Source organism: Colletotrichum fioriniae (genome assembly GCF_027942845.1).
Source record: "Colletotrichum fioriniae strain IMI 355084 chromosome Unknown scaffold_1, whole genome shotgun sequence".
NCBI lineage: Eukaryota > Fungi > Ascomycota > Sordariomycetes > Glomerellales > Glomerellaceae > Colletotrichum > Colletotrichum fioriniae.
The window spans coordinates 6,665,425-6,678,949 of record NW_027076837.1 but is presented as its reverse complement, the minus strand read 5'-3'; the positions used below and the strand labels follow the sequence as shown (position 1 = coordinate 6,678,949).

At 53.7% G+C, this 13,525-nt stretch overlaps 3 protein-coding genes across 3 annotated transcripts; 2 read left to right on the top strand and 1 right to left on the bottom strand.

The window, feature by feature from the left end:
* Positions 1–858: 858 nt before the first annotated feature.
* Positions 859–1,752, top strand: N0V96_001730 (uncharacterized protein; the record flags this gene model as incomplete). Its single annotated transcript, XM_053192953.2, has 2 exons — positions 859–1,485; positions 1,597–1,752. The coding sequence occupies 2 exons, from the start codon at positions 859–861 to the stop codon at positions 1,750–1,752; spliced, it is 783 nt and encodes a 260-aa protein (XP_053049484.1).
* A 5,535-nt stretch (positions 1,753–7,287) lies between these two features.
* Positions 7,288–8,574, top strand: N0V96_001729 (uncharacterized protein; the record flags this gene model as incomplete). The annotated part of the gene is made up of 3 exons (XM_053192952.2): positions 7,288–7,416; positions 7,630–8,314; positions 8,372–8,574. 3 exons carry the CDS (start codon positions 7,288–7,290, stop codon positions 8,572–8,574), a joined length of 1,017 nt encoding a protein of 338 aa, XP_053049483.1.
* A 1,263-nt stretch (positions 8,575–9,837) lies between these two features.
* N0V96_001728 (uncharacterized protein) lies at positions 9,838–12,190 on the bottom strand (the record flags this gene model as incomplete). Its single annotated transcript, XM_053192951.1, has 2 exons — positions 9,838–11,614; positions 11,685–12,190. The coding sequence occupies 2 exons, from the start codon at positions 12,188–12,190 to the stop codon at positions 9,838–9,840; spliced, it is 2,283 nt and encodes a 760-aa protein (XP_053049482.1).
* Positions 12,191–13,525: the final 1,335 nt, after the last annotated feature.

Below are 13,525 nucleotides of genomic sequence, written 5' to 3'. Positions count from 1 at the left end.
ATATTAAACGGGAAAAGCTTGGTAAACAACGCTCTTACGCAGAACCGGAGGCTTCTCCGCCGCAATGGCACCCCCTTTCAACAACAATATCCTCTTCTGCAGTTGTGCCAACCATTGTCTCTGCTAACAGGGTGACCTTCCACGCTTGGTTTCTTTGTCTAAGGAGCCAGACAATCAATGACTTCCAGTGGCATCCAACCAGGATCAAATCACTCACATTAAAGGGAAGGAAAGAAAAACAGACAAGGGCCAAGAGAATCAACCAAGAACAGCGAAAACTCTAAAATGCTCCAAGATAATCAAAGTATCCACTTGCCACAAACAGCTTGTCAAAGTCTTCCTATCGCAACTGATAAAGCAGAGTCCCCGTCGTGACGTGCCCCTTTCTGGTGAAAGATAGCTCAAGATGGATGTTCAGTCTATATTGGCAAGCTTTACTCCCCTTGCTTGCATCTCGTCCCGGCCCGGCCGTTCCTTCGGGATCAGAATGCTTCCAACCAAGTCCAAGACCTCCTGGTGGCTCGGAATTACAATAGTTGGTGTTGATGGCCTGTGTCATTTAGTTGCGTTCATGCCACCCCCGGAATGTTCGTGATCATGACCAAGATTCCCGGTGGGATATTCATGTATATATGTTTATACAGCACCTGCTCTGATTGCTGAATCATGTTGAAGCAGCCAGCACTCCCTGTTCCTGGGGTTACATTCTCGGACTTTCCATTCACTCGTTCACATCTCTCTCTCGCTTTTGTTTCTTCATCGAGAAACTCCAATCTCGACCTCACATCTCACGCAATCTCCTTCCTCCAACCTCAACAGCGGAGCTGAGCCGCGCTGCCAAAAATCACAAATCTCACAATGCGTCTCTCCCTCCTCGCCACCGCGGCCTCAGCCGCCGCCGCCGCCGCCGCCCTCATCGCAGGAACCACCCCCTCCCACAGCACGCCCAACACCCGCAGCATCGCCGCAAACACAACGACCCTCCCCGTAACCTTTGGCGCGGTTCTCTTCCAGGCAATGGAAATGCTAGACCTCGTCGGCCCAATCGACGCCCTCCAGCTCGTAGCCTACAACCGACACGTGAACCTCCACCTCATCGCCGCCACCCTCGACCCCGTCACCACGGCGCCCGTGTCCCCCAGTTCCAACACCTACAACTCGTCCTGGTGGCCGACGTTCCAGCCCACCAACACCTTTGACGACGACCTGGACCTCGACGTGCTCATCGTGCCCGGCGGACCGGGCGTGCGGGCCCCCGGGCTGGAGCCGATTGTCGAGTACGTGAGGAAGCACGCGCCCAGGGTCAAGTATCTCGTTACGATTTGCACGGGGGCCAGTCTCGCTGCTAGGGCGGGCGCGCTGGACGGCAGGAGGGTTACGACGAATAAAGCGGCTTGGGGGTTGATTACTGCGCAGGCGCCGCTGGCGAAGTGGGTTTCGCCGGCGAGGTATGTTGTTGATGGGAACGTCTGGACTTCTTCGGGTGTAAGTTACTTTTTTGATGTTTTACTATTTGATCCCCTTTTTACGAGAGAAAAAGTGGGAGAGTTGTTGGAGGAAATCGAGAAGAATTGTACTGACTGATGTGCGGGATAGGTTACCTCTGGTCTGGACTTGACTATGGAGTTCATCAAGCAGGTGTATGGCGAGGAGTTGGCAACCAAGGTTGCCAGAATCATGGAGTTTGTTCCTCATGCTGCTGACTGGGATCCCTTTGCGGAAATCAACGGTGTGGAACCGACCTACAATTGATAGCCCTTATGGCATCGAGAGGATTGGAGAGAAGGAAGAATAGAGGCAGCGACTTGGAACACGGCTCCGCTGTGAGATTTGAGTGTGATAGAGCGCATAGCTGCGGTGCAACCTGATTCTCTTCTACGTACAAATTCAGCTTTGTTTAGCTCTTAGTTGAGCTAAAGGGTCCGTTCTACGCTTTTTAACCGTCGTTCTTGATAATAAAAAAAAAAGCATGGTACCCAAACAATCTGGTTGGTGAAGATTGAGAATCCCGTTACGCTATCAACTGCTTGGATGAGATGAAGTCCGTCGAACGTTTTTGAGGAAGTCCTTACCCGAAAGTATGGGCAGTGTGAGTGAGAGAACGGTAGCCGGGCAAGACCTGAGAAGGTCTCGATTGCAAGCTCAAACGCATCGCTCGTCGGAAGTTGTTCACGTCACCCCATTGCTTGAAGAAGTTGACAGGGTTAAAGATGTCGTAATCTAGGCGAGATATCAACGCCATCAGCAGATTTATTCCTGACACCCTTCTCGTCGAGGTCCCCGCATGATCTACCCTAAGGACCGATGAAATGTTCACCAGGTGTAAGCTAAGCAAGCGCCATGGGAAAGCAGGGTGGTAACTCGCATGCACCTGGTACGAGCAATTGGACCATATCAACAGGGTTTCTCATTGAGTCTTGAGTGATATGTGCCGCGCAAAAGCCAAGGTTTTCCATCAAGGCTCAGAGAAAGCTCAGAGAAGGCTCAGATTAAGTCGCAAACAGAAACTCGAATGTCAGCATGGCCACTAAGATCCTGATGAAGACAGAGTCCCTACTCCTCTTATGAATTTGTCCAGTCCCCAGAAGTACAAATAGAGTTGAGTCAATCCCTGGCTCACTTATGCTGGGTATCATAAATGTTGGAGTTGCAGGAGACTCTGCAAGACTTGTAGACTTTGATTTCTTGCAGTCAAATCCATGGAGGGTCAATGCTAGAAGTAAGAAGACGGGGAGGTTGGCAGAGGATGCTTGTACTCTCCTCTAGTGAGAAGAACTTCTGTGCTTAGAATTCAAGAGAATGAGTTGAGATGTATGGGCAGTGGCATTGCGAGGCACGTTCAACTACTGCGATCTTACAATAAAGTCACCACTCATACCAGCAATGCGACCCATCAAGGTTACATCTCAGGTACAGGATGGCAAGCATATTTGCACTTGCAAACATGTCTTTAGAGCACACCAATGAATGCTCCAAGGCAAGTAGTGCAGTGAGGCTCAACACGAGGAGATGATGGGATCGAGCTGCCATGGTATGCGCGGTATCGTTGCCTCAGTCCTATCGTTGCACTTGCACCCAAGGTCCACGGCTGCCCAAGGATTCGTGGGGGCGCGTTGGGGACCTCTCTGCATAATTTGAGATGACAATCATGACAGGAACCGAAGCGTGGTTCTGCACAACGGCATAAGTCAGATGCGCGGCATTAATCGTGCACCAGTCCACTGTGCCGAGCTTGGACCAATTTATGCTAGGAAAGTCAGCAAGCCCTGTACAATTGTCGGTGGGGTCTGATATCTCGGTGTAAGTCACCGCCCACCGAGACCGATAGATTCCCTCACCGAGAATCGATATCTTTAGGAGATATAACCGAGGAACGCCGTTTGGTCTGCGGTGCTTTCTTATAGGAAGAAAGTCCTGGGTTCAATAATTTGGAGCCGATATACCGTGATCAGACGGAACGAGAACGTAGCCACATCCCGGGCCCTGTCCGCCAGACAAGGATGAACACTCAGCCGGCAACTCCTGCTTCAAGTTCACGATATCTCACGAATGCCATCATCCGGAACATTTTCATAGACAGCTGGCCCGGGCGCGTTAGGCGCCACAGGGAAAAAAATCCACAGATTATGCAACTCCAGACGCCAATGGCGAATCATCTGGACTGAGCTACGCCAAATATTTCCGACTGCCCGACTTACACGCGCCCGCCTCGTACAAACGGGCTGCCAAGTGTGACCCCACTGGGCGTTAGATACGGAACCCCCTGGGCTCTTGAAGAACCTCAGAGGCTAGTGTAAATCGCTGCTAGATGAGACGAGGTTCCAGATTCCCCCCAGGCACGAACGTTCCTGTACCCCGGCTCGGCAAAGTGTAGCTTAATGTACGGCATCGGGGCAGTAAATCGGGAGGAACCGGAGCGGAAATCTGGGGTAGCTCGGGTCGAACCTCGACGAAGGGAACGCATCATTCCGGGGAGCGGCTGGCGGCAAACGGGGCCTGTAGGAAAGCTCGGTTCTTGCAAGGCCGCCACTTTGCTGCCGTGGTCCATGTAAGTCTTGTGTACCCAGTCAAATGTGGACTTGAGAAGGGAGGGAACGGGAACGGCGAGTACAGTACGTAGTCGTGATGATGTGGGCTTGCGGATGGGACGAGCGTCAACGACATCGTCCTAGCCACGAGGCTGATGACACGGCTGTCATTCTGACAGTTTGTAAGGTGGAGAGGAGGCCTTAGGCACACCGACACAGCAGCTCCATGATCTGACAATATCTAGTCGTCTGATTTTAGGAATCCCTTATCAGACCGAAATGAGATGTGCTGAATAATTTGGCCGAGAGATAGCTTGTCCATGTTGGTTTAGACCGTAGTACGGCCAGAAGCTCATTCAGGGGTTTCGTGTCGTACGGTATTGGTAGTGGGCGAGTGACGGTAGAGTCATATCATGCTAGGTCGATCGATGTTTGGACCATACAAAATGATCCAACCGCCAACCTGGGCCCTGTCGGGCGCCTGACGATACGATACGGCCAGGCAGGCCTCCATGGGCAGCGGTAAACACATAGGCCGCGGCATTGACGTTTGCGGGTATCCTCGGTATGGATATCGTCATTCCCGATGTCATCGGAAGTTGAGAGTTGTTTTAGGCGAAGCCAGGAGCGTTTGGGGCCGACGAAGCCGTGATGCTCCGGCGTGTCGGGCCAGCCGGGCTCGCTTGGTAGCTCATTGGGTTGGGTGAGTCGAGAGGTAGATCTCGGGCCCCACCAAGCGCCGGAACACACCAGCCCTGTTTTGATGGACCGACTTTGCATTGGAAGCGGCCGGCCAAGACTGTGAGTGGCAGAATTGGGTGGCGTGTACATTTCGCATCAGTCATGGGTGGATTGGATTGATGGGTGGATGGCATTCGTAGGCGAGGTATCTGTACAAGTTCCCCAATTGAATTCGAAGGGTTTGGACGAGCATGGATGGGTGCCTTCAGATTCTTTTGCACGCAATCTGTTTTTCTTAGAGTCCATTACTCCAACACGGACGACGGAGCCAAATATGGTGCGGTCCATCTGGGGGTGACCGAGAACGGAGTCGTAAACGGGCCTTCTCGATCATCATATCTCTCTAAGCTAAAATCGGTCGAGTCGAGGCTGGAAGTGCCTCATGCACCAGGCAACGTGTTTCATTAGCTGGGCTCAGTCGAGCTTGGCGGGTTGAGCGATGGAGCATTGAGTGATTTATGGAGCTGGGGTCTGTTTTTTTTTTTTTGGTTCAATATCTAGAGGTAAGCTGAGCTAGACTTTTGAGTAAGAGAGTGTGGTGGGAGCGAGCGGACCACACGGTACCTACCTCAGGGTCGTGTAGGGGGAGGAGGCGGAGGAAGGGGGGCCGTGGGAGCTTTGGCGCGGGATGAATGGTGAGGTGTGCGAATGAGCTGTTTGAACCTTGTGGCATGTCGTGTCTTGAATCCAGTTGAGGATGTTAATAATAACAAGAATCCACCAAAATAAACTGGAACGGTGAGAAGATGACATAAAAAAAGACGCCAGAGAATTTGGCGTGGACCACGGTGCCACGGTGCTACGGGCAGATGTTGCATGGAGGTGGCAGTGGCAGTGTGTGTGAGGTGTGAGAGCGAGCAAAGCGTGCAAAGCGTGCAACGGAAGGCAAAGGTGAGTCGACGGGGGTATCGGACCTGATGCTGCTGCTTGACCAGGGGGTAGCTGTGAGAGTGATGTAACGAGGGGCAGGCCAGCAATGAGGAGCAGGGGCCAGGGATAAGGTGCCGTAGCTGACTTTTTTTTTTTCTCGCTGGAAACCAAGGGAAAAAGCTGCCCCTCCATGCCCCTCCATACCTGACAATTCCTGACCCTTGATAATGCCTGCTCTTGCTTGAGTCGTTGATCGGTCCGGTCTGTCTGGTGAAAGTGACACCACCAGCCATGACCCGCTGAAGAAATGGATATGGATGAGGTGAGAGTGTTGCTGGAATGGAGAGAAAACAAGTTATTGATGAGTAGTTAGTGCATCATGAGATATGCCCGAGATACGGACAAGATGCAAGATGAAGGCTGGAGCACAGACAAAGTTGAGGTGTCAAAAATGTAGTGAGAAGGAAGGGGGAGGGATATCGAACGCCACGACAGACAGACCCGTCAAACAATGCAGCCTGCGCCTGCATCCCATCCGAGCTTGGGGTCTTGGGATGGCAAGCCGCAAGATGGACCGGACTTGTTCCAAGCATCAGCAACTACGCAGTAAGGTAATAATTCTAGGCAAAGTAGATTGGATTGGTAAAACAACAACGCATCGCATCCCACCATAATTGTGTTCCAATCCCATCATAGCAATTGGTCCAGAAAACCATCAAGTACCCGGAGGGTATCATACTAACGCCACAAGCGGTAGCAGCGCCTTCCCGCTGGATGCCCATGCCCCGCCATGTCCGTAAAAAGACGCAACTGGCACCTGCTTGGACTGAGTGGGTGAGAGGCAACGAGAGGGACTGAGGACTCAGAACGAGAAGACAGAATTAGTATTGGAGAGATACCCATGGAGAGAGAGGTACGGAGTACGAGACACGCGTTACGGGGGGAGCTCTAGTAGCCCGGTCAAGCACAAAGTAAGGTAAGGTACCTCCTACCTCAGCTAATGTAGTAGAAAAAGTGTGTCACTCACCCAATTCACCTCACCACCTGGCGTCGACCGGGCAATCACCACCAATTCACCACCTTCAATCGCCGAGTCACCTCACCGTTCTCGGGGCGTCTGGATTACCCCCCATTGGACCCCCCCTGCGGAGTGGCCGTACCTGGTACCTCCCTAACTTGCGTCAGATCCGCCTTGAACCTCTCACTCCCACTCCTGCCTGCTTCTTGCCTGCTCTTGCCATGGCCGCCGGCCTTGCGTTGGATCGACCAGCAGGAGGAGGAGGACCACCCCACCATCTTCCCTCAACCGAATTTACTATATCTCGCGCGCCCTTCCACCACCTCCCATCTCTTTCGTTCCTTCCTCCTTCCTTCTTCTGCCATTGAAAATTCTCTACTACACATCAATCCATCTCTGACCTCGTCGAACAACCCGACGTGATCCCAATTCAAGGTAAGACCTAGCTCTCGATAGCTCCCTCAAGCTCTACATACCTCGTGTCTTCATCACCCCACCCCGCTACCGCGATAAATACCCCGCCTACCTTGGACACATCGGAAACGCCCGTCCTTCACCAACGCCCCAAGAAAACTCAACTAACTCTCTCAACCGCCAGACATACCCTAAATACAAATCACATCAGACAACATGGCTCCCATCAAGGTCGGCATCAACGGCTTCGGTCGTATCGGACGTATTGTCTTCCGCAACGCCGTTGAGCACCCCGAGGTCGAGATCGTTGCCGTCAACGACCCTTTCATTGAGACCAAGTACGCTGTGAGTATCACCCCCACTTTACCCCTCCATAATGATATCACGTCTGCTACAATAACACCAGCTTCATCGGTAACCACGGGAAAAGAGTCAGAGCTAGTACTCTCGACTCTTTGGACCCAAGGTTTCGATTGGGCTCGTTGTTGTAATGATACGACGTGACACAATCATGCAGAAACAGCCCAAACAAAATTTGCTGACAGACAATCATCACAGGCCTACATGCTCAAGTACGACTCCACCCACGGCATCTTCAACGGCGACATCCAGCAGGATGGCAACGACCTTGTCATCAACGGCAAGAAGGTCAAGTTCTACACTGAGCGTGACCCCGCCGCCATCCCCTGGAAGGACACCGGCGCCGACTACGTCGTCGAGTCCACTGGTGTCTTCACCACCATCGACAAGGCGAAGGCCCATCTCCAGGGCGGTGCCAAGAAGGTCGTCATCTCTGCTCCCTCTGCCGATGCCCCCATGTACGTGATGGGTGTCAACGAGAAGACCTACGACGGCAGCGCCGACGTTATCTCCAACGCTTCTTGCACCACCAACTGCCTGGCTCCCCTCGCCAAGGTCATCAACGACAAGTTCACCATCATTGAGGGTCTCATGACCACCGTCCACTCCTACACTGCCACCCAGAAGACCGTCGACGGTCCCTCCGCCAAGGACTGGCGTGGTGGCCGCACCGCTGCTCAGAACATCATTCCCAGCAGCACTGGTGCCGCCAAGGCTGTCGGCAAGGTCATTCCTGAGCTCAACGGCAAGCTCACTGGCATGTCCATGCGTGTGCCCACCGCCAACGTCTCCGTCGTTGACCTGACTGCCCGCATCGAGAAGGGCGCCAGCTACGACCAGATCAAGGCCGCCATCAAGGAGGCTGCTGAGGGTCCCCTCAAGGGTAAGCTAACAATCCCAACCCACCAGAATCACATAAACACAAGCTAACTATCTCCAGGCGTCTTGGCCTACACTGAGGACGACGTCGTCTCCACCGACATGATCGGCAACCCCAACTCCTCCATCTTCGATGCCAAGGCCGGTATCTCCCTCAACGACAACTTCGTCAAGCTCGTCTCCTGGTACGACAACGAGTGGGGATACTCCCGCCGTGTCCTCGACCTCTTGGCCCACGTTGCCAAGGTTGACGCCTCCAAATAAATGTGCGGTACACATGAGGCTGTCGCGGAGGGGAAACAGGACCGAAAGTGTCCATTAATGAGATGATATACCAACGACCACAAACAAAAGCAGTAAAATGAAGATGGGCAAGTCTTTCAGGAGGGAGGGCCGCAAAGGCCAGGGAGGATTATGGTTGTTTCTTTCCTACAAACAAACGCTCCCAGAATACATGTCCGTATGACGTCTATGAAATAGATTATGCCTACCCATCACAGTCCACCCCAATGCCAAGTGACCAGAGTGTAACTCGAAGCTCGGATTCTTCAATCAGATCATGTTGTGAACAAGCATAGTTGACATGGCATTTTTCGTGTCAGATCATGTATGAAGTTTAGCTATGCGGGCTACCTTGCTTGTATGCATGTATGAGATGTGACAACCTTGAGAGTTGTGAGGGGTTGCCAGTGCGGGGTCGCTCCACGTTCGCGTCTGACAACTTGCTTCCCCCTCCCCTCCTCGCGTCGCCGCTTCCACCAAGGTCCTCAAAGAAGGTGTGCGTCTTTACTATCATGTCACAGCATCTTGTTTGAATGGGTATTGATTCCTCTTCTGCATTGAACTTTCAAAATCAGGAATCCTCGACTGGGGTACAACGACCACTTTACATTTGAGACGAAGCCGTTCGTTTCGGTACTCCCCTGTCCTCCATCAACCCAAGCCTTTGCCTTTGCCTTTCCGCAAACATCAAGCCCGAGAGATGCGCAAGGGGAGCCGTCCGGTAGAGGGATATCTCTTTTTATATGTACACACACACACACGCATACAGAGTCCGTAGACACAGAGTTCGTAGACACACACAGAGTCCTGAATTGTCCCCCCTTGAACGCCAAGCTAGAGAAAGGAAATAGAGAGGAAACAAAAAAACCGAAAGGCCGTCGAGTTGGACTTGATATCAGACAAAGTGAAGAAAAAGTGTGCGTGCTCGCTTGAAGAGACTCGGGGTGACTTGTGTTTCTTTTCATACATGATGGGCTACCGCCCATACTTTCTCGACAGAAAACGCCATTCTCGCCATAACCAGCCTCCGGACCCCGTCATCCACCAAAAGGGGAAAGGGATAAAAAGGACAACAGTTGACTTGGTTCATAATACATGTCATTAGGAGGGCCCTAATGCCCGTATCCTTCTGTCTGTGGGTGTACCGAAATCGCTCGCGACGCTCTCGTTACGCGGAGGCGACGAGCTCTCCGCCGTGGTAAAGGAGGAATCGACCAGAGTCGACGCCTCGCCATCGTCGCCATACTATGGCAACGTTCCGTTGGCGGCTGATACCGTGACCTCGGCGCGCCACGAGACGCCCTCCTCCTGCGCCCAGCGCCGCATAATCTTGAGAGCCGACGATACGGCTTCCTCCACACTCGTCCACGGGCCCATGTTTGTCCGCATCGCCGAGGCTTCGACGCGCTCCGCCGAGTCGTATGCCGATTTCCATACATTTGATCGACCTCTTTCTGCGCCAATAATGTGTAACGCGTGCGTCGCCGGGTCGAGCGACCAGTAGCACTTGATGAGCTCCTCGTGAATCACGCCTTGCATCTGCCAAAACAGTGCCTCCAATGGCTTGCTCTTTCGTACATCGTTGCGCATGACATTCAGAAGCGGTAGAATGCTGCTCCACTGCTTAGGATCTTGAGCCTTGTTTTCTATCCGCCTTGACTCGAATAACGCTCTGAAGCTGACCATGAATGCCATCGCCGTTTCCAGTCCGAGCATCATGCTGAGCTTGATGTCATAGTCCGACACGGGAGCGCCGCGGTCGCCGTGCTTTCGCTCTAGCAATATATCGCGCTCATGCTTCAGCTTGGTGCCGAGTCTGCTGAACCGGCTCCAGCGGTCACGGAGCGCCTGGACCCTATGAGGATTCGCGGCTTCTCTGCTGTCGTCTCTAGTCTGCGGTCGATCTCGGTCTGATGATGGCGGCGCGGGAGTTAGGCTGTGGCCGTCTCCAGGTGTGTTGACCGAGTTGCTTGACGCCACCCTCGACATCGATGTAGCCCCTCCTTTTGATGGAGTTGAGGGCGCGTTTAGCTTGGAGCTCGTGATCTCCGACGTCCGAGGTCGCTTCACCGCTATCGAATCGCCAACATTCTCCGTGCTGGTAATCGGTCGCTTCCGTGCCTGCGGCGGCGGAGGCTCTATGCTCACTGACCGCTCCTTCTTGATGTCTTTCCTTGGGGGCCCCAGGGCTAGTAGCCTCTGCACCGACTTGGTGTACTTTTTGCTGTACTTCAATGTCACCATAAACCTGCGAGGCTTTTCCTTCGGCCGCTCCTTCCCTCTGATCTCCTTTCGGTCATCTTCCTCCTCCTTCACTAGCACGTGTGATCTCTTGCCGTTTGTGGGGGAATCGGGAGGTTGCGTTCTTTGGCTTGTGTCGGAGCCTTTCGTCGGTGTGTTCTTCATCCGGGCCAATTCTTCCTCGAGCAATGGGGGTAGTGTCGGGGAAAGTAGCTCCGGAAGCTTCAAGGGAGATTTCGGTCTCTTGATAGGCGGAGGTGGTTCTGCTCGTGAGGATTTCTGCGGCCGGTTGTGCTCGCCAGGATCGTCTCGTCTCTTCTCTTTCGATCGAGAATCGGATTCGTTCGGTAGGTGTAATGGAGATAGTAACGGCGGAACTGCTGACCTCGAAGACGCCGTATCAGCTCTTGCCCGACCGCTCGAAGAGGGGTTGGGTTTGTTGCCATTGATAGAGTCTCCTCGCGCACGGGATATGGGAGACTTGTTCGCGCCTGAGCCAAAGGCTGTTTTTAAAGCAGACCGCCCGTTTGGTAATGAAGATGAGCTTGTGCCCAACTTCCCGTCTTTTTGTGGCGTCCTGTCTTGTGATGAGTGTATCTCTTTTCTCTTCGGCGTATCGTCTCGAGGTGTCCGAGATCGCTCGTCGAGCGGTGTGCTCGCTTCGGGTCTCGCTCGTTTCTGAGGTCGCAATTCGCCGTCCACATCCGCGATTCTTTTCCTCTTCTCTGGGGTATCATTGCTATCTTGCGCTGCCCGGGATCTTGCGTCAGGTCTGCTCGTTCTAGAATGGGTCAGTCAGCCTCTAGACGTAGAGTACAGTACGTTGGGAGAGACGGGCGCGAGGGGTTTACCTTTCATCGTGGGCGCCGTCGCGCGCCTTATGCGCCTTGACATCCCTTGATGCATCCGGCTCCCGATTTCTGTATGCGTCTGGCCTCTTGGGCTCGCGATCAATCCGACTTTCTACCACGTTCTTCTCCTTTCGCGAGACGTCGGTTTTCGGCGTCGATCCGGAATCGGGAGGAGAATCCGACACCTTCTTCTGTTTGTTCTTGTAATCACTCAGTGACAGCTTCGTCACGTTCTTCCTTTCCATCTTCGCGTTCGAGTCTTTGACGGCTGGTGGGATCGGAGGTTCTTCGCGCATATCATGGTACGCGCGAGTTAGTAGCATTCCGCGATCCGCGTCGGATAACAGCGTCATGTACTGCAGAGCCGGATACTTGAACTCCTCGAAGGTCTTACTGTGATCGGGAGGAACTCGAAAGCGTTGGTCGGGGTTCATGGAAAGAGAATGCGGTCGATCGGGCAGGATGCGCTGGGCCAGCAGTTGGACCTTTTTCGCCGCTGCTTCCATGGTTTGGTGGTGTTTGCATGCCGTGGGGGCATGTAGAAACACGGATCGCAAAATGCGCGGTCGGGAGCGCAAGACAAGAGAGCGGGATGGCGCGGTGCGATGGGTGTGGATGAATTGTGGTTGGATAGCGAGTGTCGGGATTGAGGTTAAACAACAAAGACCCGCGATGGTTGGCAGGCGATGCGAGATCGATGGGTGACGCAGAGGGTGGAATGGGCGCCGGAGTAGAGCACAAAGCTCTCTCCGCAGCCCACGAATGTATTGATTCGAGCCGGCGGCAATATGCGCCGACAATTAGGCAAGCTGGTGTTGTTGACTTGGTTTGGGCGCCGATGAGGATATGTCGTGATAACGTGACGTGGGTGTGCGATGCCGCCCTTATCTGGGGCTACCTAGGTTGATGAGGCGGTCGGAGTTGGGGTGTTTTTTTGAGAGGAATCGAAAGACACGCAAGCAGATGGCGTCAATGAAGCTTGAGGCGATGAGTGCGGCGCTGATAAGATGCGACGATGGCGATCGCGACGCGGGCTATGTGTTGAGCGAGATTGCAGTTGTGCTCGGAGAGTTGGTGCGGTGGTGGCAGTCGGGGTCGTGACCGTGGTCGTAGTCGTGGCAGTTGTGTATGCAATTGCAGCGTCCGAACATCAACCCTTGCAGCAGGCGTAGCGGGAGGTCAAGAGGAGCCGCAGCGCATTTCCCGACGTGGCGTGCTACTGGGGGGTTGATTTGATGGGTTGGGATGGGATGCGAAACGAAAGGAAGCCAAGCCAAGCCAAGCTCACTCGTAGCGACGCGGCGCTCAAAAGTGAGGTGCAGCTGCGTCAATCGAAGACGCGAGTTGAGGTGAGGTTCGGGTCGGTGCGAGGAAGTGTAAGAGCGTCCCTAGCAGAGCAGAGGGAGGAGCCACCTGCGCTTGACAGTGAAGGTAAGGTAAGGTAAGGTAGGTAAGGAAGGTAAGCCAGCAGTTGACACCTCAGTTGCAACCTGCGCCGGATCCAGACGGGGTTGAGGACGGGACGACGTGCCGCAGGTCGATGATACGGGGTGGAACAAGGGTCAAGGTAGAAGATGGTGCTGGAAAGGGTCGAGGTCGCGGATCTTTTGGAGAGACGGTGGACGGGACCTCGCGAGTAGTGTGGATTTTGGACGTGGATGGGAGGTCCAGGACATTGCCCACTCGCTATCCGTACATACCTTAGGGAAGGTACCTTTCGCGTGGCAGGCACTGGACCTCACCTCACCTCAGTGCTCAGCTTACACTGAATGGACTGGGTGGGGGGACTGGCACAATACCTTACTGGACTGCCCAGGCGGATGGTGCAAAGGGGTCTGGGT